Source organism: Miscanthus floridulus, chromosome 19, assembly GCF_019320115.1.
Source record: "Miscanthus floridulus cultivar M001 chromosome 19, ASM1932011v1, whole genome shotgun sequence".
In the NCBI taxonomy this organism is placed as follows: Eukaryota; Viridiplantae; Streptophyta; class Magnoliopsida; order Poales; family Poaceae; genus Miscanthus; species Miscanthus floridulus.
In genome coordinates, this window is record NC_089598.1 from 104447084 (window position 1) to 104471208 (window position 24125).

General features: G+C 42.7%; 1 protein-coding gene and 2 long non-coding RNA genes across 4 annotated transcripts; all 3 read right to left on the reverse strand.

The window, feature by feature from the left end:
* Positions 1 to 6516: 6516 nt before the first annotated feature.
* LOC136529208 (uncharacterized) lies at positions 6517 to 8028 on the reverse strand. The gene is made up of 2 exons (XR_010777229.1): positions 7050 to 8028; positions 6517 to 6966 (listed from the first exon to the last, which is right to left on the reverse strand). It is a non-coding gene; the product is annotated as an uncharacterized lncRNA (long non-coding RNA).
* A 751-nt stretch (positions 8029 to 8779) lies between these two features.
* Positions 8780 to 9855, reverse strand: LOC136528305 (uncharacterized). The gene has a single exon (XM_066521251.1). It carries the CDS (start codon positions 9714 to 9716, stop codon positions 9024 to 9026), a length of 693 nt encoding a protein of 230 aa, XP_066377348.1. The 5' UTR covers positions 9717 to 9855; the 3' UTR covers positions 8780 to 9023.
* Positions 9856 to 10237: 382 nt separating this feature from the next.
* LOC136529808 (uncharacterized) lies at positions 10238 to 14379 on the reverse strand. 2 transcript variants are annotated; one of them, XR_010777422.1, is made up of 3 exons: positions 14313 to 14379; positions 12330 to 12494; positions 10238 to 10733 (listed from the first exon to the last, which is right to left on the reverse strand). It is a non-coding gene; the product is annotated as an uncharacterized lncRNA (long non-coding RNA). The 2 variants fall into 2 exon arrangements; XR_010777421.1 differs by lacking the exon at positions 14313 to 14379 and having other exon boundaries at positions 12330 to 13073.
* Between the last annotated feature and the right edge of the window lie 9746 nt (positions 14380 to 24125).

Genomic DNA, 24125 nt, shown 5'->3' on the forward strand with positions numbered 1-24125 from the left:
GATTCCATCTTTAGTACAATTGAACATTGCCTATAAGTTGTAGTTATGGTTGTCCTTATTCCGTCGTATTAGCATCTCTTACTTTTATATACGATAGCTCTGTTACATAAATTTGCAGTATAAAATTCATCATAGATGGATTTTTCTTATTCTAGATCCACCATTAACTCCCTTAGCTGAGAGCATCTCCGACCGACCCTCTATATCATTACTAAATGCTAGGAATAGAGATTTTGGTCCAACAACTTCTCTAATTGGTTATTCTATTCCGTATTTTCGCTAGCCAAAAATAGAAGACAACAATGGCTCACACTAGATATAGAAGAACTATTGGAGAGTGAAAAGATATAGAAAATAATTTTTATATAAATGACTCTCCAAATGATAATTTAGAGAACGAGATCTAGAGAGACTCTTAAAGATGCTCTTATAGTGTTATACACCACCAATAAACTAGGAAGTAACCAAACATAACGCTAACCTACGAGTTGACACGGTAAGTACTCGCTCCATTATAAATTATAATACTATTTAATTTTTTAGATACATTGCTTTTACAACTATTTGAAGGGCGGGCCTGGTGCAAGCGGTAGAGTCTTACCGCCTGTGACCGAAAGGTCCCGGGTTCGAGTCGTAGTCTCCTCGCATTGCACAGGGCGAGGGTAAGGCTTGCCACTGACATCCTTTCCCAGACCCCGCACAGAGCGGGAGCTCTCTACACTGGGTACGCCCTTTATTGCTTTTACAACTATCTTATGATTTAGAAAACAGAGAATAATTCTCAGTAACATATACAACATGCACGATGTATTTTCTATCTTTGTGTCGTGAGTCCCAAGTCTTCTTACCTCTTCTTGAACCATGCGTGCAGTCCATATCTGTGTGGTTTGGGGGGGGGGGGGGGGGGGGGGGGGTGATTCCTTTTAGAAAAAAATCATATCTTTAAGGATGCTTGTAAATATTATTTTAAGGGGTTTATTAATCGTGTACCAAAGCTTATGTTTTTTAATAAAATTATATCTTCCGATACTTTTTATACTAGCTCTTGATAAGATCTACATCTTTCATTTTAAAAAGTACTTTTATGGGACCTAAAGGCCCTGTTCGCTTCTCTTAGAATCCGTCTTTTTCAGCTTGTTTTTTCAGCCGGAAAAGTGTTTTTCTCTTACAACAAATCAACCGGAACAATATTTCGGCTCATTTTTTCAGCGAAGCGAACGGAGCTAAAATATGAAATATATGACTTTTCTAAGAAGACAAGCTCTGGTATGGTAGTAATATGTTCCTCAAAATCTATATTATTTTCTTGAGCATCTTAACAATCTTAATCGAAAGACTTCAAAACTAAAAAAAACTTGTACATCTCATCGATAGCTATAACTTTAATATAAAAAGTATCTTCACTTAACACCATACAAGAATAATATAATTTTCGTGACATGACAAGCATTGGTGCACGATTAATACGTGTTGAAACTTTATATTATTTTTTGAATATCTTAACGACCTCGAATGTAAAAACTCAAAACTATAAAGTATATCTCACTAACAATTATAGCTTTTATATAAAAAAGTATCTTCATTTGACACCATGCAAAAAATATATTATTTTTTTAATGCGACAAGCGCTAGTACGTGATTATTATGCTGCTGAATCTTATATTATTTTTTAGCATCTTAATGTACTAAAATGAAAAAACTTAAACTAGAAGTTGTAAATCTCATGGAGACCTATAATTTTTGTATAAAAATCATCTTCATCCAACTCGTATCGACGAGTTATGATTTTTCTAAGTTTGAGTCTTATCACGTGCACTCCTGGTGGGACAAAAAATATATTGTCACGCCAACAAGAGTGGTGTGACAACGCCATCCAACGTGATAGATCTTGCCGCACCAGCACATGTAGCGTGGCGGCGTGATTTTGTCGCGCTAACCGCACTGCTGAAAAAAAATTAACGATGGTTATTATTAAAATATTAAATAAAAAGGTATTAAAAATATTAAAAAACCCCCACAAGGGCATAAGGTCTTTAGGAATGACAAAGGAGTTGGGCCGGCAGTAAAAGGCCGTTGACGTGCCATGCTAGACTGGACACCATGCCAAACGTTGCTGGATGCCGGTCGCGCGGTGCTCCGCCCGCTACACGACCTTTCTTCTCCTGTGTGTCGCCGTGTCTGCGTGGACATCTCGTGCGAGGAGAGGCCCCATCCCACGGCGATCTCCCTACGCACGCACGTATACTCAGGCAGGCACCGCCGTCCAGGAACCCATCCGCAGTCCGCACATCGCCCATTCCAGTGACTTTCTGGCGGGCGCCAGGTGACGCGCCTCTCAACCGAAGGCGAAGACGGCGAGGTGCCGCACCGCACGCCATGGCACAATTCCAATTCCAGAGCTCTCTCTCCCTCCACGGCTCCACCCCACGCGGTTGCTTCAAGCATTGACTGACGGACCCGTGAGCCTGTTCTTGACCCCTCCTCTTCCTCCGCCCAGCGACGAAGCCAGGAATCGACGAAGCCAGGGCTGGCTTCCTCTTCTTCTTCCTCCAGCCCCTCCTTGCCTTCTTCTTCCTCCTCATGGCGGTAGCCTGGGCTAAGCCCGGGCTCCATGTAAATCATGGCCGTAGGGGGGGCTGGAGCACGGGTAGCCCCCCGCTGGCTTCGTCGCTGCCTCCGCCTGTCTCTGCCGCGAAAGCTTGTGGATTGAGTGCGCGGCTGCGGTAGCCGAAATCATGGTGAGGTTGGGCTGTTCGTGTCGCTCGCTTCGCTTATGCAGAGTTTGAGCTGTTTCGTTTTCAGCGTGTGTTATGCTTCGGTTCCCTTGCTGCATCTCGCGGCATTTCTGACTTCTGAGGCCATGGTTCAACAACATATTGATTTTGTACCATTTGTCTGTAGCACGAGTAGCAATTGAGTAGTACTAGTTCTGAAGCCAACCAGTTTTGAACTCACTTGATGTGATTGTGTATATGCCATGATATTCTATGGACCTGATGCTATTATCGCCTATCGGTAGTCCCAGTAGCCACTGTAGCAGGGTTGGCATGGCTCATCATCACTGTTTGTTTCGGCTGAATTGGCTTATAAGCTATGGCTAAAAGTACTGTTGGCTGGTTCGGTGTAAGAGAAAAAAAATGTTCCAGTCGTGGATTATAAGCCAGATAACGAACAGGCCAAGTTCGACATTAGCGTGAACACTGAACATCCTGCTTGGGAAGGAAAACAATTGTTCGTGCACAGAGAAACGTGATTCCCCAAGTTCGATCCGTTGATCGTAACTGCCCAATGTGGTGATGAAATACTGTCAAATGAAACCTTATTCCTTTGTCTGACCCGTTTAGGGCCTGTTTGGAATGCAGGAATTGCGCAGGAATTTCACAGGAATCAGTTCATTTTCACAGGAAAAAGTACAGGAACAGAAAAAAAATCCCGCATTCCAAACAGGGCCTTAATCTTATAGTATGTCTCTCACATTCACATCTCTAAAAAGAACCAACTTGAAAATATTTCATCACTATTTCTTAGCAAATTCCATCATTGGAATTGGATAGGAGCTGGTAAATCGTAAAAATCTACTGGCCTTTTGTTTTCACCATGAACAGAGGGGTCAGCTGATTAATGAGTGTGGCATGTATAAAAAACCGATTGATAATTCTATATTCAGTTTTCCCTTTATCTTGTTCTTCTATCATTCTAGGTTTGCTCTTCTTTGCCTTGTCACCTCATACCACGGGCCATGGCACCATCATCAGCTTGTTCGTTTTGTCGTAAACAATCGTGGATTATTTACTGCTGGCTGGTTTGGTGTGAAAGAAAAATACTGTTCCAGCTTATAATCCACGATCGTATACGAGCCAGCGAACAGGCTTTCAGATTATTTACATGGTAACCAATTGTGATTGTTTTTTTTACCACTGCAGGACTCAAGTTTGGATTCAAGTTAGTGAGGATGCCACACAACCAGTATTAGCTTCACACAAGGTGCAAGTGCAACAATCAGTTCGTCTACATCTTTGTGCATTCCAAGGCCAAAGATGGGAAGGCGCAGTTGCCGCGTTACCATGCTCTTATTTTGGAGGTACGCATCATAAGGTTGAAACACCTGAAGATACAAATCATCTCTTCATACTATATAAAACTTGACTGTGCATACGTATTGTGTCAGCGAATGAAGGCAGCACTCTGCAGTTACAGTTAGTACATAGTCAGTCAAGCACGGTGTAATCCACTTGAGCATCAAGTCCAGTGCAAGCTACTTCAATTTTTTGTCACCATTTTAATACTTGATAGTGTCCAGAGTCCAGACTCCAGAATGACTGAATTATATATTAGCTATTTTAAGCATGTACCACATTCTGGTATGTTGAAGTGTTTATTTTTGTTTTATGTGATACTGAATATTAGTACAATACTGTCTACTCAAAGGATGCTACAGGCTAATTTAGACCATCATCCACTGCTAATGTTATTTATTAGGATTAGGATCTGGTGAGTGAGCACTCACGTTTGTTTGGTCTAGGAATACAAATTTGCATGCAGAAATGGGTGGATGGAATGGGTTTTGGTATGCACGCTGGTGAGTGAGCAAGATTGTACTGCTGTTGAAGTCACAACTCACAATGCTTAGTTTGGTACCTCAAAGTTAGGTATGTATGTGCTATGATCTATGGCAGGTTAGGTGTGCGTGCCTTTGCTGCTCTTAAGAGCTTTGCACTGCATTTTTTTTCATTTTAGTTATAGAAGAAAGTTTACAAGGGGCGTCTTTTGATCTCCTTAAGTATGCTGCCTGATGTTAGATTCCAGAGCAGAGAGATTATGTTTGTATGCCACCTGCATTCTAAATAGTCTCAAGTGAGCAGTGAGCTAAGTGATTATGAGACAGTTAGCCATTGCTCCTTTCGATGCTTTGTGGTCAGAGCTCTGGCGTGCAGGTTCATGTTATGCTTTGTGCTCAGAGCAGTGAGCTAGGCGTGATCACTAGGAACACCGCTGATCTGCCCAAGACCCCCTGTCCTGTGCAAGCCCAACATCGAAGCCATGGAGGCTGGAGGAGGTCTTCAGAACCGCCAATGTCAACCGCCTGTCCTGTATAAGTTTCAGAGTTCTGACAGCCGAACGCAGTTTAATCGCTGGAAAACGCATTCATTATTTCTGCTTGACCATGTTCTAGTGAAAGCTTTCCACTTGATTTCCCTTAGGTTTTCCTGGACGACATTGTAAATGCTGGTATAGTTGCATATAATAGTTCTATAGACTTTGGGCAAAAAAAATCAGCTGTCTTTTTGGAATTTCTGCAATAGCTAATTAGTACTCGTGCATAGGCCAGAAGTGCTCTAGATAGTAGATAGTGAATACTACCGGTGGAGTGCAAGGCACGGAGCACACCAGCATCATCAAGGAGGTACTGCCGGAGATGCGGACAACAAGAGGACGTGCTCGTCGCCATCTGAGACATCACCTCACCGTGTAAAAAGCCGGATTCCTCCTGTGCATCGTCAGCCACTCCTTCCTGAGATGGGAACTAGCAACTATCTATCACACGTTACAGCCAAAGCCAAGACCAATGATCTCACTGTGGGATCTCGACTCGGCATTGGCCAGGCCAGCAATTTCGGACAACAGAACGGTGTGCACTGTGCAGCAGCATGTAGGATTGAATCATCCTATGCATCCAAAATCGGACACCCGCCTGGCACATTTGCCTAGGAAGAAAGCAAACACGCTCTTAGAGCATCTCCGAGAGCTTGTAAATCACCGTTTGGAGAGCCATTTGCATAAAAATCGTTTTGTATATCTATTCACTCTCTAACAGTTTTTCTATTTCCCATGCACACTTTAGAGAGCCATTCTCGTCTTCTATTTTTGACTAGCGAAAAATCCGAAATAGAAAACGACTATATTTGGATGGCCATTTAGAAAAGTTATTGGAGGGTAGTTTTTCACTAAAATCTCTTTTCCTAGTATTTAGGAAGGATATGGAGAGTCTCTTAGAGATGCTCTTAGGACATGTATAACCTACAGACAGAGTCCGTCTCCAAACGCCTCGAATGTATCATTCAGACACATATAAAGACAGGTCATACAACCCGCAGCCGGGGGTCCGTCTCTAAGCTGTTTAATGCTTTGCATGCAGCTAGGATCAACTATAAATAAATTTTTGTATATCCTTGTGCTGCTATTTGATTGAAAATGTATCAAGGATAAATAAAAGCAATATGATTACAATAATTCTTAGAAACCATCAATATAATAATTATATTATAATGGGGCGTACCTAGTGCAGAGAGCTCCTGCTCTGTGCGGGATCTGGGGAAGGGTGTCAGTGGCAAGCCTTATCCTCGCCTGTGCAATGCGAGGAGACCGCGACTCGAACCCGGGACCTTCCGGTCACAGGCGGTAAGACTCTACCGCTTGCACTAGGCCCGCCCTTCATAATAATTATATTATACATTCAAAAAATAGCAATGAACCATAATCAGATAACAGTTACCATTCAGAACTTCAGATAACAGCTAGCAAAGCTCTGTTCACATTCAGACAACAGCTAGCAAGTTCCTGGACACGTTCAGATAACAGCTAGCAAACGCAGGTTCGCATTCAGATAACTGTCTGGACAGGATAAAGTTTAACTAACAGATAGGATCAAATTCACTAACAGATAGGATCAAGTTTTTAGATAGAATCAAGTTCACTAACAGATAGGATAAAATTTCTAGATAGAATCAAGTTGCTGCAAGAAGGGCGGGCCTGGTGCAAGCGGTAGAGTCTTATCGCCTGTGACTAGAAGGTCCCGGGTTAGAGTCGCGGTCTCCTCGCATTGCACGGACGAGGGTAAGGCTTGCCCCTGACACCCTTCCCCCCAGAACCCGCACAGATCGGAAGCTCTCTACACTGGGTAAGCCAATCAAGTTGCTGCAACATTCATATCTGCAAGTCCTCATAGCCCAGGTCCGCCAAAAAAACCTACACAAAATAGTGCATATATGTATGTCAAGTTGGCAATACATGAAAGTGATTGTTTAACATGTACAGGTTGCTCAACTTACTTGTTCAGACAGTTTCAGGAAGAAGGGCCTTCCTAAGACACTTCATGCCAGCAACTCGCTACGCCTTTTCCGCATCGGACGAAGGAGAAGCCGGATCAACGCTGGCCGGATCCCACCAAGCAGTAGATGGTGAAGGGGGGAAAGGAAACCCACTGTTCGACGACGATGGAGCCGTCGCAGCGACGGGGAAGGCACCTCCACCAGATCTACCAATGGAGGATGGGGGCGTCGCCGAGCCGTTGCTGAGGGAACCGGAGATGGGGCACCCCGCCAACGCCGCCGCCGATCCGCTCCGGCGGCCTGGGGTTTGGCCCGCGGCATCCGCGCCCAACGACGAGCCTCCACCACGACTGAGGTTGCGGATCGCCGCCGTCGAGATGGTTCCGCGACCGAAGGTGTGCGCCGGGAACGACGACGCCGCGCCGCCGCCTCCGTCGACGTAGCAGCCGGGGCGCCCTTGCTCTTCTTGTTTGCGGCGACTAATAGCTTGCTCTTCCTCGCCGAGGCGCTCAACATCGCGGAGATCCAGGCGTTGGGGCACCCGATCGAGGAAGAAAATTGGAGCTCTGTTGCTGCTCACCGGTGATATAGAGGACGGATTTGGCGGGACTGCTCCCTCCCGCGCGCGCGAGCGCCCGGGATCTGCGCGCCGTCGCGACGAGGAGACGGCTCCTACAACCCTGCTCGGGTCGTCTCGTCCGCCCCACGGAGCCGTCCCTTCGCGAGACGACGGACGCGGCGTCTTCAGGCTTCGACAGTTTTTTTTTTTTTTTTTTTTTTTTTGTAAAAGTGGCGATGAAGGACGGGTTCAACCCACCCGTACGTGCCCTTGATACAGTCCTAATACATTGTCAATCCTTTGATTATAAGTTACCAGTACAAAGTATGAAAAAGAAAATGGAGTTGATGCCACGAAGGATCCTTAATAGAAGAAGACAGGGGATTAGTTTCGATGGTTAAAAAAGGCAGATTAGTAGTATAACTTTAGTTTAATTTGGTGGTAGAAAAGGCCAAAAAATGTCTTTATGTTAAATCTGCACTGAAAACTAAGAAATTGACATTTACTTCACCAGGACCATACGTATGCAGCAAGGGATTAGTTAAGGATCACACAGTTGTTTGGGAGAGAATCATTATTTTGTGTGCCTGTTCAAACGCATGGGCCATTAACTAGTAGTCCTTAGAAAGATGTTTCACCAATGAAACGTTGAGACACAGCCATCAAATGATAGGATGATAATGACCGCATCAGATGAAATTTGGTGACCACTGATATACAGGTTAATTAACAGAGGTAAAACCTTTGTCTTTCAGAATAAAGAAAATGCATGGTTGCATTAAATACGTTAGAGTTTTGCATGGAACTATGGATGAAACCTTGAGAAAGCGAAAAAGGGCAGGGTAGGTAGATGTCAAGTAATTAGAAATGGAAACCACAGTACAGCGCACCAACCAGGAGTTATGTGGGCCACCAAACTATAGTAGGGCCCTGAGGATGTTTGAAACCATGAAGAAAATTTAGAGAGGAACCTAAAGTTGCGGTAATCAGTAGAACAGTTATAAGTAGATTGATAAGAAAGAACATAAGGAGAGGAATCGAGGACTGCATCCTATTCCATGTTCCTGAAAGGAATAGGAACATGAACACAGGGAAAATCATCAGATGATCACCTACACATCTGCTCCACCTTGGCAATTCAATTTCAATCATAGCCGAATCACCAAGAACAGAAGAAGAATCCACTTAAATTTATTATTCATTCACAGATGAGAAATTCATTCATGTTTTTGAATCATGCAATAATCCATGACCACAATCAGTTTAACAGTCACCATATGCACATGGACGGACACAAGCAATTAACAGAGCAGTAGTAGTATATACACATACACACCACCGACAGAGGATGGGCGAGTCTTATTCGCAATCTGGCATCGAATTCCCAAATCGACTGAGATGGGATGGGGTTGGGATCAGATCTCCTCCACCACGATCCAGTCCTCCTCGCCGTCGGAGAACTCCACCGCGATGGTGATTCCGACCATGCAGAACCCCATGTCGTCGTCGTCTTCATCCTTCTCGTCATCCCCATCTTCCTGGCCATCCAGCAGCAGCCCCTGCTCTCCAATTGCTTGAATCTCTCCTACATCACCTACGTCAGTATCACGCGCCGCCGGATCAGGATCGACTTCGAGGCCGTCGGCGTCGTCGTCGGCGCGGCGGCCGACGAAGATGTCGTAGAGGTCAGAGAGCCCGGCGTCGGGCGCTCCTATCCCGCCTTCGCCTGCGGCGTCGTCGTCCTCCTCGTGCCAGCTGTTGCCGCCGGCCAGGTAAGCGAGCAGGGAGGAGGCGGACTTGCCCCTGTACTCGGGGACGCCTTCGCCCTGGTCGACGACGCGCCAGGACACGAGGCGGTGGTTGAGCGCGACGTCGCAGGCGCGGAGCTTGTGCGCGCCCTTGGCCTTGTCCCGCGCCTTGGTGACGGGGTGCGCGTGGCACCCCGCGCACCGGGGCCGCCGGCACTTACCCGTGCTCCTCGACGCGTTCGTCAGCTTCGCCGCCACCGCCAACGGCTCCTGTGCCGCCTCGGCGTCGGCGGCTGCGGCCTTCAGCACCTTGCTGCGGCTGATCCGGACGGTGCCGTGCTGCCGCCCTTCCCTCTTCATCGTCCGGACGGCTTGGCGCTTGCGGGTTTCTTGGGGGGGAGGTTGTTGTTTGGTTGGAGAAGAAAGAGGGCCGAGGAACGAGGAGGTGTGGAGGTGGTTGGCAATGGCAACTATACAAGCAAGGGGAAAGGGGAGAGGGGGAGGACCACGCGCATGTGTGGTTGGGCAAGTGTGTGGGAGTCGCCAAGGGGAAGGCGGACCATGGCCGGTGTGGTGCCGGCGGCCGCGGGTGGTTGGGGACTTCTTGGGGTAGAAGTAGAAGTAGAAGTAGAAGTGGTGGGCAAGCAAGATTCACTTTCTGCCTGGGTACCGCTGCATCTGGCAGTGGACCGGGTCAGGAAAGCCAAATTAATGAGAGGTCAAGGAAGCTAATTCTATTCTGCACTGCACTAATAATACAAAAAGGAAACTTTAACTAATTGTATTCTCGCGAGGATATGGGATACCTACGCGGTTGCTTGCTGGGAGGAATGGACGATCCAACCTTTTCTCTCTCTTTTTTTTTTTAAAAAAAGGGAGTCGCTATATTTCAGTCGCCTGAAATATATGAACCATCTCAGGCGACGTCCAGAGCCCTTGGATCTGCATCCAAAGGTCAGATCTGTTCTCTGTTGTTTTTCTGTAGCAGGCAACAAAACGGGTCCGCAAATGAACCCGCAAACCCAACCAAAGCCGCTACCGGGCCCGCCAAACCTTAACGGGTGCAAGATCCGATACCCGCTATATCAAATAACTACTCATTCGAGCCACAAAGCAGCTATTCGGCCCAATAAAACAGTACACAGAAATTACAACTCTGTCACTACACCCTCCAGCAAGAAAGAAACACCCCCGATCAATCTGGATCTAGAAGGGGAATTAGAGTGGAGAGAAGAGCGAAAATTAGAGATTATTGGGCTCCTTGTTGAACTAAACCTTGCCATTACTGTTGCCAAACCTTCCTCACGATCTCCCTGACCAGGGAATCCGGCTCGTGCATGTGAAGCCTGCTACGAGTAGAGTTAACGTGTGCCTGATCTGTATTTACACAGAGACAAACAGAAACACAAAAAAATAGAGTTAACTTGTGCCTGATCTGTATTTACACAGAGACAAACAGAATCTGTCGGGAAAAGAGGCAAGGTGGCACACAGGCAAGCAGGCAACAGAGTTAAAACAACCCTGCCCAGTGCCCATAGTCCACAGAATATGGAGCACCAGGATCACTGCATATTCTCACCCGACGAGATTCACATATTAAGGTATTCTGAGCAAACAAAGGCATAATGAATATGATCTTGAAAATTTCAGAACATAAATACGAAAATTGCACATTTCAAATAGTGCAACTAGTACTTGTTGATAATGCAACTATACTGTTTATGTATATAATTAGAAAATCCAGCTCATGCATGTGAAGCATGCTGTGAGTACAGTTAACTTGTACTGGTGAAAAGCGACACACAGACAAGCACAATTAACGAAACTCTGAACTGTGTTAGCACAAAGACAAATCTGTTTTTGTCTGTGTTGAGCTAGACCATGGTGCCTTTTTTGGGCAGGACTGTGTCTATGGCTAGTGGCATGCAATTATGCGGCAACCCCAAGGATGTTCAAATGCAGCTGCTTTTTGAGTCTGAATTTAGTTGGCACAAAAAATTCAGAAACAACAATTCTAAAACTACATGCACCGAATTTGTCCACAGTAGCAAGGATTCCCTAAGTACTAATGAAACATTAGCAGAGACAGTGATAAGTTACAAATAGTAACAATAAACTGGTTCTGCCACTTTTACAAAGATAAAATCATGAGACTGCACACAAAGGCCAGTCACGAGTGCGAGACCCAGGGACATACCCTCAGTTTTGGTAGTAATTATGACTTGTTCTTTTCTCTAAAACTTTTGGAGAACAAACAGACATGATGTTCAGCATATAGGAAAATATAACTGACAAGGTAAGACGCTGGTTTGGGACCTACAGCTACAGGTGGTACAAGTGATCCTTCATCCATGACATTAGCTAAGTTGTTGGCTTTTTTATCTTCCTTACCAAGAGGATGAGAATGTAGTTGAGAATTCCTTCTGTTCACCAAAATAATGCAGCCATTCAAGGCACACAACCAGAACTTCTATTGTAGAACACATAGGCAAATTGCAAGATAGCTGACAAAATTGTATGTGTTGGCACAAATCACAATAAACAGATTATAATTTTTTTCTATAGAAAAACAAGGATAAAAATGTGGTCTGTGTTGGCACAAATCACAAAAAAATTCTATAAAAGGACAAAAATGTTGCCGGTGCTGGCACAAAACACAATAAACAAAAGACAAGGACAATAGAAACATGAGAAATTCAGTATGTTGTTGTAAACAACTACCCTGCATGTGTGTCGTAAAATTACTGAACATGCCGAGGATTTATCTCAAAATCAGCTAGGAAATTCAGTTTTTAGTCAAACATTGTGTTTCTTGACAAACTGTCAGAATCTGTCTTTAAATGACATTAGTGAGATTAAGTACTGTAGACGAAATTACCAAATCATGACATAGGCTGTAGAGGTATGAAAGTTCATAGAGATCAATATTTATTGACATGTCAACCAGGATCTTGAGTGCTTGAGCATGCTTACCAGCAAGATGATCCTAAGGCCAGGCTATAGTGTGTTGCTCCTGTATGTGCTGGGACATCTCATAGCTTTCTAGCTGCAGTGTTATCTGGTTCAGGAAGCTCTCGCTCACCTTCAGGTCTGCCTCAAGCATCACCTCCGGGTCACTGTCCCTCATCTAACGATTGGCTGCATTAAAAGGGCTAGTTCAGTTTCTTGTCAGATGTTGTACTGCATCAACAAAGGAGTTAGCGGTCAATGAATGGAGTCCTACTTTCCTTGTTCTCAGGAAATTTTACAGAAATGACAAAAAAAATGACAACACCCGAAAACAAGCACATAACCACTATAGTGCTATGTTTTTGCCGGATGAAACCACATTTATTTATTTTTTATCACACAGTGTGCTTTCTATACGAGGATAGTCAGAAAATGCGTTGAAATCATTGAAGCTTATACACTCTTATTACTCCTATATGCAAGTTCATTGGTATATCTTCGGTTTTTAGTTCTGAAAGAAAATTGCACGAGATTTACTTAAGCCACTTTTGCGTCCAGATTCATTGACGTATCCCACTTGCAGTCCTAAACAACAACTACATATTCCGTCCAGATTCACCATGCCAATTTCTTGCAGGCTAAACAGACACGCGAGAAATTCTTTCCAGAATCACTGAAAACGAATTGCAAGTAATCTGTTAGCTAGGAATACTACTGAAATTTTATTTGTGTTTGGTTCGTTCGAAAACAAACAGATACACAACTGCAGATGAAATTCCTTTGTGTAACTCATTACAATATTCAAAATAAACATAATACAATTTTTTTTCTATTGTAAGACAAAGACAACAACAACAACCAACAACCACCAAGCCTGTCAGTCCCAGAAATATGTTGGCACAAATCACAAATAACAATTTTTTCTATGGAAGGACAAGGACAAAAAAATATTGTCCGTGCTGGCATAAATCACAATAAACAGAAATGAAATGTGTTGGCATAAATCACAAATAACAATTTTTTTTCTATGGAAGGGCAAGGACAAAAAATATTGTCCGCGCTGGCATAAATCACAAATCACAAAAAACGGAAATGAAATATGTTGGCACAAATCACAAATAACAATTTTTTCTATGGAAAGACAAGGACAAAAAATGTTGTCCGTGCTGGCACAAATCATAGATCACAATAAACAGAAATAAAATGTGTTGGCACAAATCACAACTGATTGTTGTCTGTTGTTGTTCGTCAGTTCCTTTGTGTAAGTGTACAAGTTTTCCTGGCATATTGCATTTCAGATTTTAGTTTGTACCTTTTAAGTGGCATGGTGCTTGGCTGTTAAGTGATAGCATAGCAGGTTTGTGTCTTCTGAGTACTATTACCATACATGGGTGTTGTTATATGCATTGTGAGAGGAGTTTCAGTATCATGTGATAATCTAAATGATAGTACACTTGGACTATTAAAGTAAAGAGTTTTCCTATTGCAAGCTTTCTGAACATATGTTTTTCCTGCTTCATCAAATGTAAAAAGGAAAACAAAATAGTAGGAAAGTTATATATAAATACTAGATATTGCACATGGTAAACACCATAATTGCAGAAATTTAAGTGTGCAATTTACTACTTATAAATGTGCAATCAAGAAATGGATACTAAACACAACTTTCTTGTACAGTATATGCAATACACAGTTACAAGATGTGAGCTCCTACTATTCTACAACATCCAAGAAGAGGAACCAAGAAGAGGATACTACAGACTACAACTATACGAAATTCAGCTGGTGTACAAACCTTAGCATGGCTGACAAAACAATCTCTCCATCCTTCTCCAGAACCATGGTGTACAACCCTTCGTAGCTTAGCCGTTTAAATTCATACCTGTTTGTTCTAGCACGAAACACCTTCTATATAAGCGACACAATCAAGACCTAATATATAACCGAATGACATCTTAAGGTCAGTACAAAAATGTGCATGTCTCACTCTGACTCAAAAAGACTTACCCAAGGCTATCCACAGCTTGGTGGAGCATGTCAGTCTTGGTCCGCCGATCCTTCACCGCATTGAAACACTCGTTGAGGATGCCGAACGCTACCGCAAGTTTCACGTTGCATTCCCTGAGAGCTGCCTAATTTCTCTTTCTGAATCCTCTGGAGCGCCCACGAGAAACCATCCTCGGTAGGGTTCATTACACCTGTCACTTCTGATAGCTAAGCAGAGAACTGAAACATGCATCCAAAAAAAGGCACCGTGTGTTCAGTTTATATAACACAAGAATAAAAACCAAATGCAATGGTGAAATTGTTGCGTATCAACACCAGCATATTGCATATGCTCAGAACTACAACTGCGGTGCCCAATAATCGCAATTTACATTATTTGTGATTGCAATTATGTACCTGAATTTTTTATTTGTTTGGTTTTCATCAACAGCTAATATTAATAGGAACAGAGCACTTCAAAATTCAGTAGTATACTGTGGATGCATCTTATTTCTATAATACTGCACCAACACAACTTGAAAGTAGCTGGAGCATATTTTCCAAGCTGTGAGGTTTTGTGAACTCAAATTTGAGTATTATGTATGTGAGAAAATTCTCTATCACACAGAAATCAGCCATCACCTGAATTGTTCCAGCTGCTGTCAAGACTCCAACTACACTCCCACCAATAACCCTATGGTCAGGACCAAACAAAGCAATGCAAAGCCCTCCACTTCGGGTCCGTGTGCCACCATCATCTAGCACCAAGTATGACCCGGAAAGGCAATAAATCTCAAATCGACCCTGCCAAATCAACAATAAAGCACAAGGGTACAAAACTAAATGAGAACAAAATAATCATAGTATACATGAACAATTCCATGAAAAAAAGAAAGTATCTTGTATAGTATGGCCTGCAAGGATATAACCCCAACCTTGGACTGAAAGCAGACGTTCTCAGCATACTTAACTAATTAAGAGAAAGTGTGAAAACAAATGCCTTCTTTTATGATTTATTTTTCCCCTTTGATAGCAATACTTCAGCTGTAACATGCAAGCAATCCAACTATCCAGGCAAATGCTAGCAGCAAACCTTTTGTTTAATTGGCACAGTGGGCAAACATTTATATTCAAATATGCAACAAGAGAAGAACAGAACACATACATGCAGTAGTTTTTAGGCCAATGATAACCAACAGCAACATACCTCATATGTAACCACACCACCAGAGTCTGAATCTTGGTGAAGGGTTACTGTAGAAACAGCTCCAGTTGCTCAAATGATGCACACTGCCCTTGAGCCTTGTTGTGAGAAGGCCATTATTCTGGCAGCAACGTCCTACACAAACAGGAAAGCTATAATCGGCATCCCCATGGTTGGTATTTACCAAAGTTAACAATTGGCACTATAGCAACCACCAATTAGATAGCAAAATAAATGCAACAATAAGAACACATGAATGGCTAACAAATCACATGGCTAATCAAGGACCAGTCGGCATAAGCATTGCCTAACAAATCATATGGGTAATCATTATTAGAGGCCATCATCAACCTATGAAGCAGAAACACATAGTGGGGAGAGCACCATTACTACAGTATATGTTTTATGCAGGTAGCACAAATGAGCAGTTGGGCACTATTGTGATAAGTTCTATGTGCTCAATAGGACCAGAGAACCAAAAGAACTCATGAAGATCACTTTCAGATACTTTGCTCGAGAGGTTAGTGACTTGTACAGTGTGCCCTATTTCACTCATGATTCTGGAAGTCAACAAACAGAAAAGGTCAAAATTTTAGTATTTCCTGTGATTGTGAAATTGGAGAGGCACAGTAGTTTCTGACTTTAGTCAGGAGGATATGTAACATCATTACAAGAACCAAGTAGTTTCTGCTTGTGTATCTCATTGGAAAGAACCTTTTGGTTGACCTTATTGTATCCTGTCTATAGCTATTGTCCTAAAGAACAATTTGGTGTAAAGTCACCATCAGAACTAAAATTTTAAATAAATATATGTTGCTTTCCAGTAGAAGTACAAAATAGTTACACAAAATCAATAGCAATGAAACAAAAAGGATATATCACACACACATCAGTTGGCCCACTAAAACGTCCATATTTCTATTGGCCATTACAATCTTTACAAAACTAGGCATACAGTAATAACATCACCAGTACTATGACACCTATATACATAGTTCAGTGCAGATAATATACAGTTCAGTGCAAATAATATAAAAGCACAAGGTGACCTGCTGCAGCTTTTCATCTCTCCTTAACAACATATACGTTCTCTTCTTTTTTTCTTTCAGGCTGGGTATTGAATAACTAAAGTGTTAATTTCACTGACTGACTTATGATACATGGCCATGTTCCAAGAGCACATTCAAACATACACTATGGTATTTTTGGTTAATGAACACAAGTAGCCATTTTCAAACAAGCAAATATGCACAGAGCGCATAGAACTTGTAATATTTGTCATTCAGTTTTTAGAAAAAATAGTTAACCTACATATATAACACCTAACCAGATGATTGCAACATTCAAATGCCTTTATCTATTTGAGCTTTTGGATCAGCAGAGTTCATCTATTTGAGATACTTTCACATCATGAGAAGCAGGGCATTTAATTTTCAGAAAAAAAGAACAAACACCAAAAGAATGCTCTCAGTCACTTGCATTCAGTTTTCATAAAAGTAAAAGCTTGCAACACAGGACTTGGAACTTGTCTCTGTTAAACTGAACATCAATGCACCAATGGCAGCAAACCGAACACTTAAACTCCATGATTTTCATAGGGTTATACTGTAATTCCTACAATGTCAATGTCCTGATTGCTTCCTGGACCAAACAATCTTTTCTAAGTATACAATGTAGGGAGCCAACCATGTACAATAGAAAACAAAATCAAATAAGAGAAGGACAAGCGCAGGATAAATAACCTAGGCAAAGATAAGTTAACTGACTATGGATCACACTAATATGCAGAACACAGTAACAGAAAAGTTTCAGCTTGTATCAAGGACCAGTCATGCTTGTCTAGTATTCAAGGACCAATCATGCTTGTATCATAAACTCTGAACTTTGAATGTGAGGAGAAAAATGACAAAATGTTGCAGAAAAGTTTCAGCTTCAGGAAACCAGGTACTGCTTCATCCATCGTTGTGGAAATTATATAAAACTATAGAAAGGTCACTTGTTGCCAGCAAGAACATTGCTGCTGAAGCCAGCGAATGGGGAGATGACCTGGACCACAATCCTACAATTTGGCAAGTTACAGAGAGTTCAGAAACAACAGTGATGATGTGAAATAATCATATACAATAAGCTTACAACATGTATTAACAGGGAACTCAAGCATAGGTTATCCATGAGCAAGTCGAAAACCTAGAGAAAATGAAGTCCATCTACTTGGCCACTTATCAAGCCCTGAAACTATCATTCCAAAAGTGGAATGAAAGCTACGGCCTACAAGACATCAGTCTGCTACACCATAATGCGCAAATTACACTAGACAATTTATAACAACCAAAGGAAGCAATAGGGTAAACCTCTCACATTCACAAGAAACAGGCACCACTATAAGGTCACAGTAGCAGCATATGCAGGACAGAGCAACAAAAAAATACTTCACTTCTTGTCACCAATCATGCATCAGATTTACAGAATCCGCAGGCTATCCTACTTCACTTCTTGGACCAAATATTTTTTTTAAAAATCAATGTGGTTGGTCAAACCAAATAATGTTTTAAAAGATTTAAAAAATTAAGGTTAAAAGAATTAAATAAAGGACAGGACACAACTGCTGACTAAGTGTCTCAAGCTGAACAACACACAATAAATGTGGGGTTCAGTGTTTGCAAGCTCCGACATCTATCTGAAGATACTTGGAGACTTGCCCAAATTGCAGTGCCTAATACTAGGCTTCGACTTCATTCCAGGGCAAGCCATATTAATTGAAGATGTGGGCTCCAGTGAGTTTCTCAGATTCCAGGACAACAGCATGCAGGTACCGATAATGGTGGCCTGACCTCTCCTAATCCCCTTTTGAGGAAACAAATCGATACAATGATCGCTGAAAATTGTGAAACAACAAATGCCACCCAGAAATCCAAATATGCACACATCTTGCAGTCAGTTTGTTAGCTGAAGACCAACAGCAGCGTACCTCCCCCACGTGGGATCACCGGTGATTCGGGAAGCTGCACGCGAAATAGATGCAGGAGTTGCTGACAGAGGGGCCAATGCTTCATGGACTCCTTTTGATGACAGAGTTTCAGACAACAGAAGACAAGACAAGTCATCGTGCTAAGCGCCTCAGCAAACAATTAAGCTTGCCAAACTGAAGAAACATGCTGCAACCTACACCTATCTGATCATGGAAGAGCTGGATCCTGATCACCGCGACTACAATGAGGTGCACGAGGACATCGAAACCCTTTATTTGCTTATCTCTGATAGTCAGTGACAGAGCAGCAGCATACTGACATAAAACAAGAAACAAGAACTAGATCTACATAACAAACCCTAACTAAAATAGAGAGAAGGAAGAACAAACACAATCACTACACCAAAATCGCTATTTCGCAAAAGAACAGCACAAAACCTGCAAGGATCCCAACCTTACTGGCAAAAACCTCCATCCCCGTGCCGTCCTCAAAATATGATTTCAGCCAATCGACGACGAAATCAACACCCAATCAGGAAATGGGATCGAGTACACACAAGCAATAAGTGATGCAGCAACGACGAACAAGGAGGAAGGAGATGCGGCACCCACGGAACATAGAGCGTCACCCAAGATGGGGATTTCGCCGATAAAATCGCTGCGCCACGGCGAGGATGCGGCAAATCGTCGGAAAGTCGCCACGACCCGGGTGAAGTCGCCTCGGATTCCTCTTGTGCCTGATGGGTGCGCGGTTTGAGGAAAACAAAAAAGAATCCGAAGAGTTTGTCGGCAGCGGGCACAATTAGGACCGGGTCTAGCGATGTATTATCGGGTGCAGTCTCTAGTGCCCGGACCCAATAGCAACCACGGACCTAATACGAACCAAACCAGGTGCACGCAACTTGAAGTTCATCCAACGGATAGAAGCGTCGCCTGAGAGAGAGACAGATTTCAGGCGACTGTACAATAGGAAATGTGTTAAAAAAAAAGAAAATGATACGCTTTCTTTATTTCGTTTTTATTTGTTTTTCGATCCAAAGGCATGCTGCAGAGAGCCCTTGTGATTTTAGGGCGGAAAGGGGCTACAGAGATGGCAATTGTAATTTCTCCAGCCTGTTCGTTTGGCTGTGGCTTGTCGTAAACGATCGTAAATTTTCAGTCGAAATAGTATTTTTCTCTCACACAAATCAACCAGTAATATTTCTTCACGAACCAGCGACAATATGAAACAGACATTGCAATGGGTTCGGTCACAGTTCACACACCGACACAAGGATATTCACGAATCACGACGCACCTTTTGCAGAGATGCTGAGATGCCAATGTGCCTCGCGGTCGCCATCACGTGCCTATACAAAGGCTAAAGTTGTGTAGAGTAATATACAAAGCCTGTAGATGATTTTGTTATTAAAAAACAAGAAGAAAAGAAGAGAGGTTCAGGTTTTGTAACAATTGAAAACAGGGTTACACTCTGGAGGCCGTCTTAAGCAGACACAGACAGTAGACTGAAACTCCTTGCAAGCAAAGCAGTTGCTTTGGTCCTGTCCGTCTTCTTTTTTCAGTTGGAACACTATTTTTTTTCACAATAATTCAACCAGAGCAGTGTTTTTTAGCCAGTTTCAATCAAAATTCTACGAGCCAAAACGGGCCGAGCAACCCATGTTCTGATCCCTACGACAATGGACAACCACAAGGTTCTGAGTTCTGACACGATCTTGCTTGGAGGAATTCAGCCTCCTCGGCAGGCACGACACTTGTTGGAGGAAGAGGAATTGACAGAATTCCACCCTTCCTTCTTCTCTTCGTCCCGTGCCGCAAGGCAATTCCTAGGCCTCTACGTGCAATGTTATTTCCCGTGGTCATCACCGGTCGAGACATCGTCTCCCGTGGTCAGCTGAAGACACCACGGCAGGGAGGACCGGTATGTTGCAAATGCATGTTTCAAGTGTTTCAAACATTTCATAAGTATGTTGCAATTGTTTCATCTTGTTGTTGTAAAAGTAGATCGAGGATGTGTCGATGTTTCACCACCGATAGCCTGCCACGGGGATACCCGGGGCAGTTTGTTCGGGCTTCAGCGTATGCAGAACTCAACGGTAAACGCAAAAGATAGTCGATTTATCCTGGTTCGGGCCCTCGACCGTGATCGAGTAATAGCCCTACGTCCAGTCGGTGTTAGCCTTTGCGTTGGATTGATTGTAAAGTGTTGTGTTATCTAAGTCCCTTCTCCAGGAACTCCGCCCTCCTTTATATAGTCAGGAGGCCAGAGTCATAGTCGGTTTACAATGAGAGTTCCTAATATGATTACAGAATAATACTACTACTAAGATTACATGGAAAGAATCCTAGTTAGACTAGATCTTCTCTCTTCCCTGTGGGGTATCCCATGGGTCCCGTATCGACAAGCCCCCGAGCACTTCATGGTTGAGCTCTGAAAGCCTCATCTTGTTCTTTCAGGTCTTGCCGAGTAGGAACAAGCGTCGTCCGAGTGCTTTCCTAAGTGAAACCATGTAGCGCTTCTTGGGATCTTCGAGTGGTGTGTGCTTTTTTGAAGAAAAAGTACATCCATCTGGGTGTAGCCCCCGAGCCTCTTGCTATTTGGAATAAGGAGCTGGAGGGTCTTGTCTTGAAATTGTTCTGATTCTTCGTCGAAGGGCTCCCGAGCATATACCTGGGTTATTTATCAAAAAGAACCCGGATATAGCTCGGTCCAGGTTCTTTTTGTCGTGAGGCCTTGAAGTGGTCTGTCTTGAAGAAGTCTTCTGAGTGATGTGCGCTTTTTGAAAGAAAAAGTGCACTCACTGAGTGTAGCCCTCGAGTCTCTTGCTATTTGGAACAAAAAGTTGGAGGGTCTTGAATCTGAGTTGTTCAAAGAACTGAAAACCTCTTCTGAGGATATGTAGGATCTTGCAGACATTCTCAAGGGTGTATCCAAGTAACCCGCGAACGGCAGTAGGCTATCCATATACCATTGCAAGTCAACACAGTTGCGCCACCAAGTACTTTCCATAATTAGCTTGCGTGCTTGATGTCTTCTTGCATGCTGTTGTATGTCATGCCTCTTCCTTTGTTTCGCTTGAGTAATGAAAGTACATATAAATATGCACGTGCATCCTCATATTCGTGCTCATCTTGCTGACGCAAAATCTTCTCGTTCGACCATGATTCGATCCGAGTAAGGCAACCTAGATAATCCGTCAAAAGGCTTCGGGTGGGCAGTCCCCTCACCGGAGACCCTGTATCACCCCCACCTTAGAATTTTCAAATCAGCGCAACAAGGTCGACCTTAGCTGTCGAGTAGTTGATCACCCCAACCAAGTAGTCGAACGTCCTGGCGACTTGTAGAGCATCAACCGAGTAAGATAGCATGGGGCGTGTGTCTCACTCTCACCCAATGAAGTTGTGGCCAAGTAAGGTAGCCAGCGGTGGGCGAGCTCCTTATTTGATGACGTGGTCCAGAAAATGGTTCCCTGCAAAGTAATCATACGAAAGTATGTAATAATTGATACACAAGATATCAAGTTGGAAGTATGTCCCAGTATTATAAAATGCATATTAAATTTTTTTGCGTCTTGCTCTTACTAGGCTATGTAATTTTCCTAGGTAGGTAGCATATTACGTTTAAACACCTCTCGCATCTTTCCGGCGAGTAGGCTTCATGGATTAAGTGTGCTATTTCTGACGGTTCTGCCACAGGTTGTCTATCTAAGACAAAAGTTTTTAACCTAAACATAGGGAAGCTAGATTACAAGACAGTCAGTTGCCATTTCATTGGCTATCTAGAAAAGTCAAAAGGTTATCGCTTCTATTGTCCTGACAGAAAAGTCAAAAAGATTGTAGAAACAAGACATGTTGTCTTCTTGAAGGATGATATGATCAGGGGGAGCATGGTAACGTGAGAAATTAGTTTTGAAGAGAAGCGGGTATATGTGTCCACTCCTTTGGTTCAGAAGCCATTCTTCACGCTATCTGTTGTTGTACCAACAGTGCAAGACGCTATAGTAACAACACCTGTTGTTAGTTCTCCTGTGACAATAATGAATGAACATGAGAAATCTGTTCTTCAGGATCCTCTAGAACCCGTTGTCACACATGAGGGAGAGCAACAACATCCTCATATAGAACAAGCATCATCTAACAAGGCTCCTACAAGGTCTCAAAGAGTTAGGAGATCAGCCATTTTTGATGACTACGAAGTTTATGAATATGAGGAATTTTAAATGGAGGGTGATCCCACCTCATTTGAAGAAGCCATGAGAAACGCTCACTCATCCAAGTGGCTTGAAGTCATGGAAGATGAAATGAAATCAATGAAAACAAACAGTGTTTGGGACTTAGAAACCATTCCTAAAGGAGCCAAGACAGTAGGCTGTAAATGGGTCTATAAAACCAAACATGACTCCAAAGGGAATATAGAAAGATTCAAAGCACGGCTTGTGGCGAAAGGCTTTACGCAAAGAGAAGATATAGATTATAATAAGATATTTTCTCCAGTCTCATGTAAGGATTCTTTTAGAATCATAATGACGCTTGTAGCATATTACGATTTAAAATTACATCAGATGGATGTAAAGACAACGTTCCTAAACGAGGATCTAGAGAAAAATATTTACATGGCATAACCAAAAGGTTTTATTGTGGAAGGAAAAGAACGTATGGGATGCCACCTGAAGAAATCCATTTACGGATTAAAACAAGCTTCAAGACAGTGGTATTTAAAGTTTGATAGTACAATAAGAAAGTTTGGGTTTCAAGAAAACGTAGAGGACAATTGCGTTTATGCAAAGTTCAAGAATGGAAAATATATTTTCCTAGTCTTGTATGTGGATGACATATTGCTCGCTAGAAGTGATGTTAATCTTCTACTAGAAACAAAGAAGTTCTTATCCTCAAAGTTTGATATGAATGATCTCGGTGAAGCTTCGTTCGTCCTAGGAATAGAGATTCACCAAGATAGAGAAAATAAGTTTTAGGATTATCACAAAAGGCATACTTAGAAAAAGTTCTAAAGAAATACAGTATGCAAAATTGTAAGTCTTCACCTGCTCCCATAGTCAAGGACGATAGATATGGAGAATTTCAATGTTTCAGGAACCAATATGAGATCGATCAAATGAAAGCGGTTCCATATAGTTCAACTGTCGGAAGTTTACAGTATGCTCAAGGTGTACTCGCCCTAACTTAGCATTTGTTACTGGGTTATTTGGCAGATATCAGAGTAATCCAGGAATAGAACACTAGAAATTAGTAAAGAAAGTTTTGCGTTACCTGCAAGGTACGAAGGGTCTCATGCTAACGTACAGAAGATCTGATTCCCTACATATAAAGGGGTATACAGATTCTGATTATGCGGGAGATGACAGAAAGTCCATGTCAGAATACATATTCACTCTCATAGGAGGAGCTATATCGTGGAAAAGCTCAAAGCAAACCGTCACTACATCGTCCACAATGTATACCGAGTTTGTAGTATGTTATGAGGCCATAGGGCAGGTGAATTGGCTGAAGAAATTCATGCCCGGGTTGAAAGTGATAGACGACATACATAAGCCACTCAAGTTATACTGCGATAATAATCCAATAGTATGTTATGCTCACGACAATAAGTCAAGTGCTGCCGCCAAACACATTGACATAAAGTATTATGTTGTGAAAGATAAAT

Bases quoted from the DNA above. Each gene is read 5' to 3' on its own strand.
- LOC136528305 (XM_066521251.1), bottom strand. From the start codon at position 9,716: ATGAAGAGGGAAGGGCGGCAGCACGGCACCGTCCGGATCAGCCGCAGC.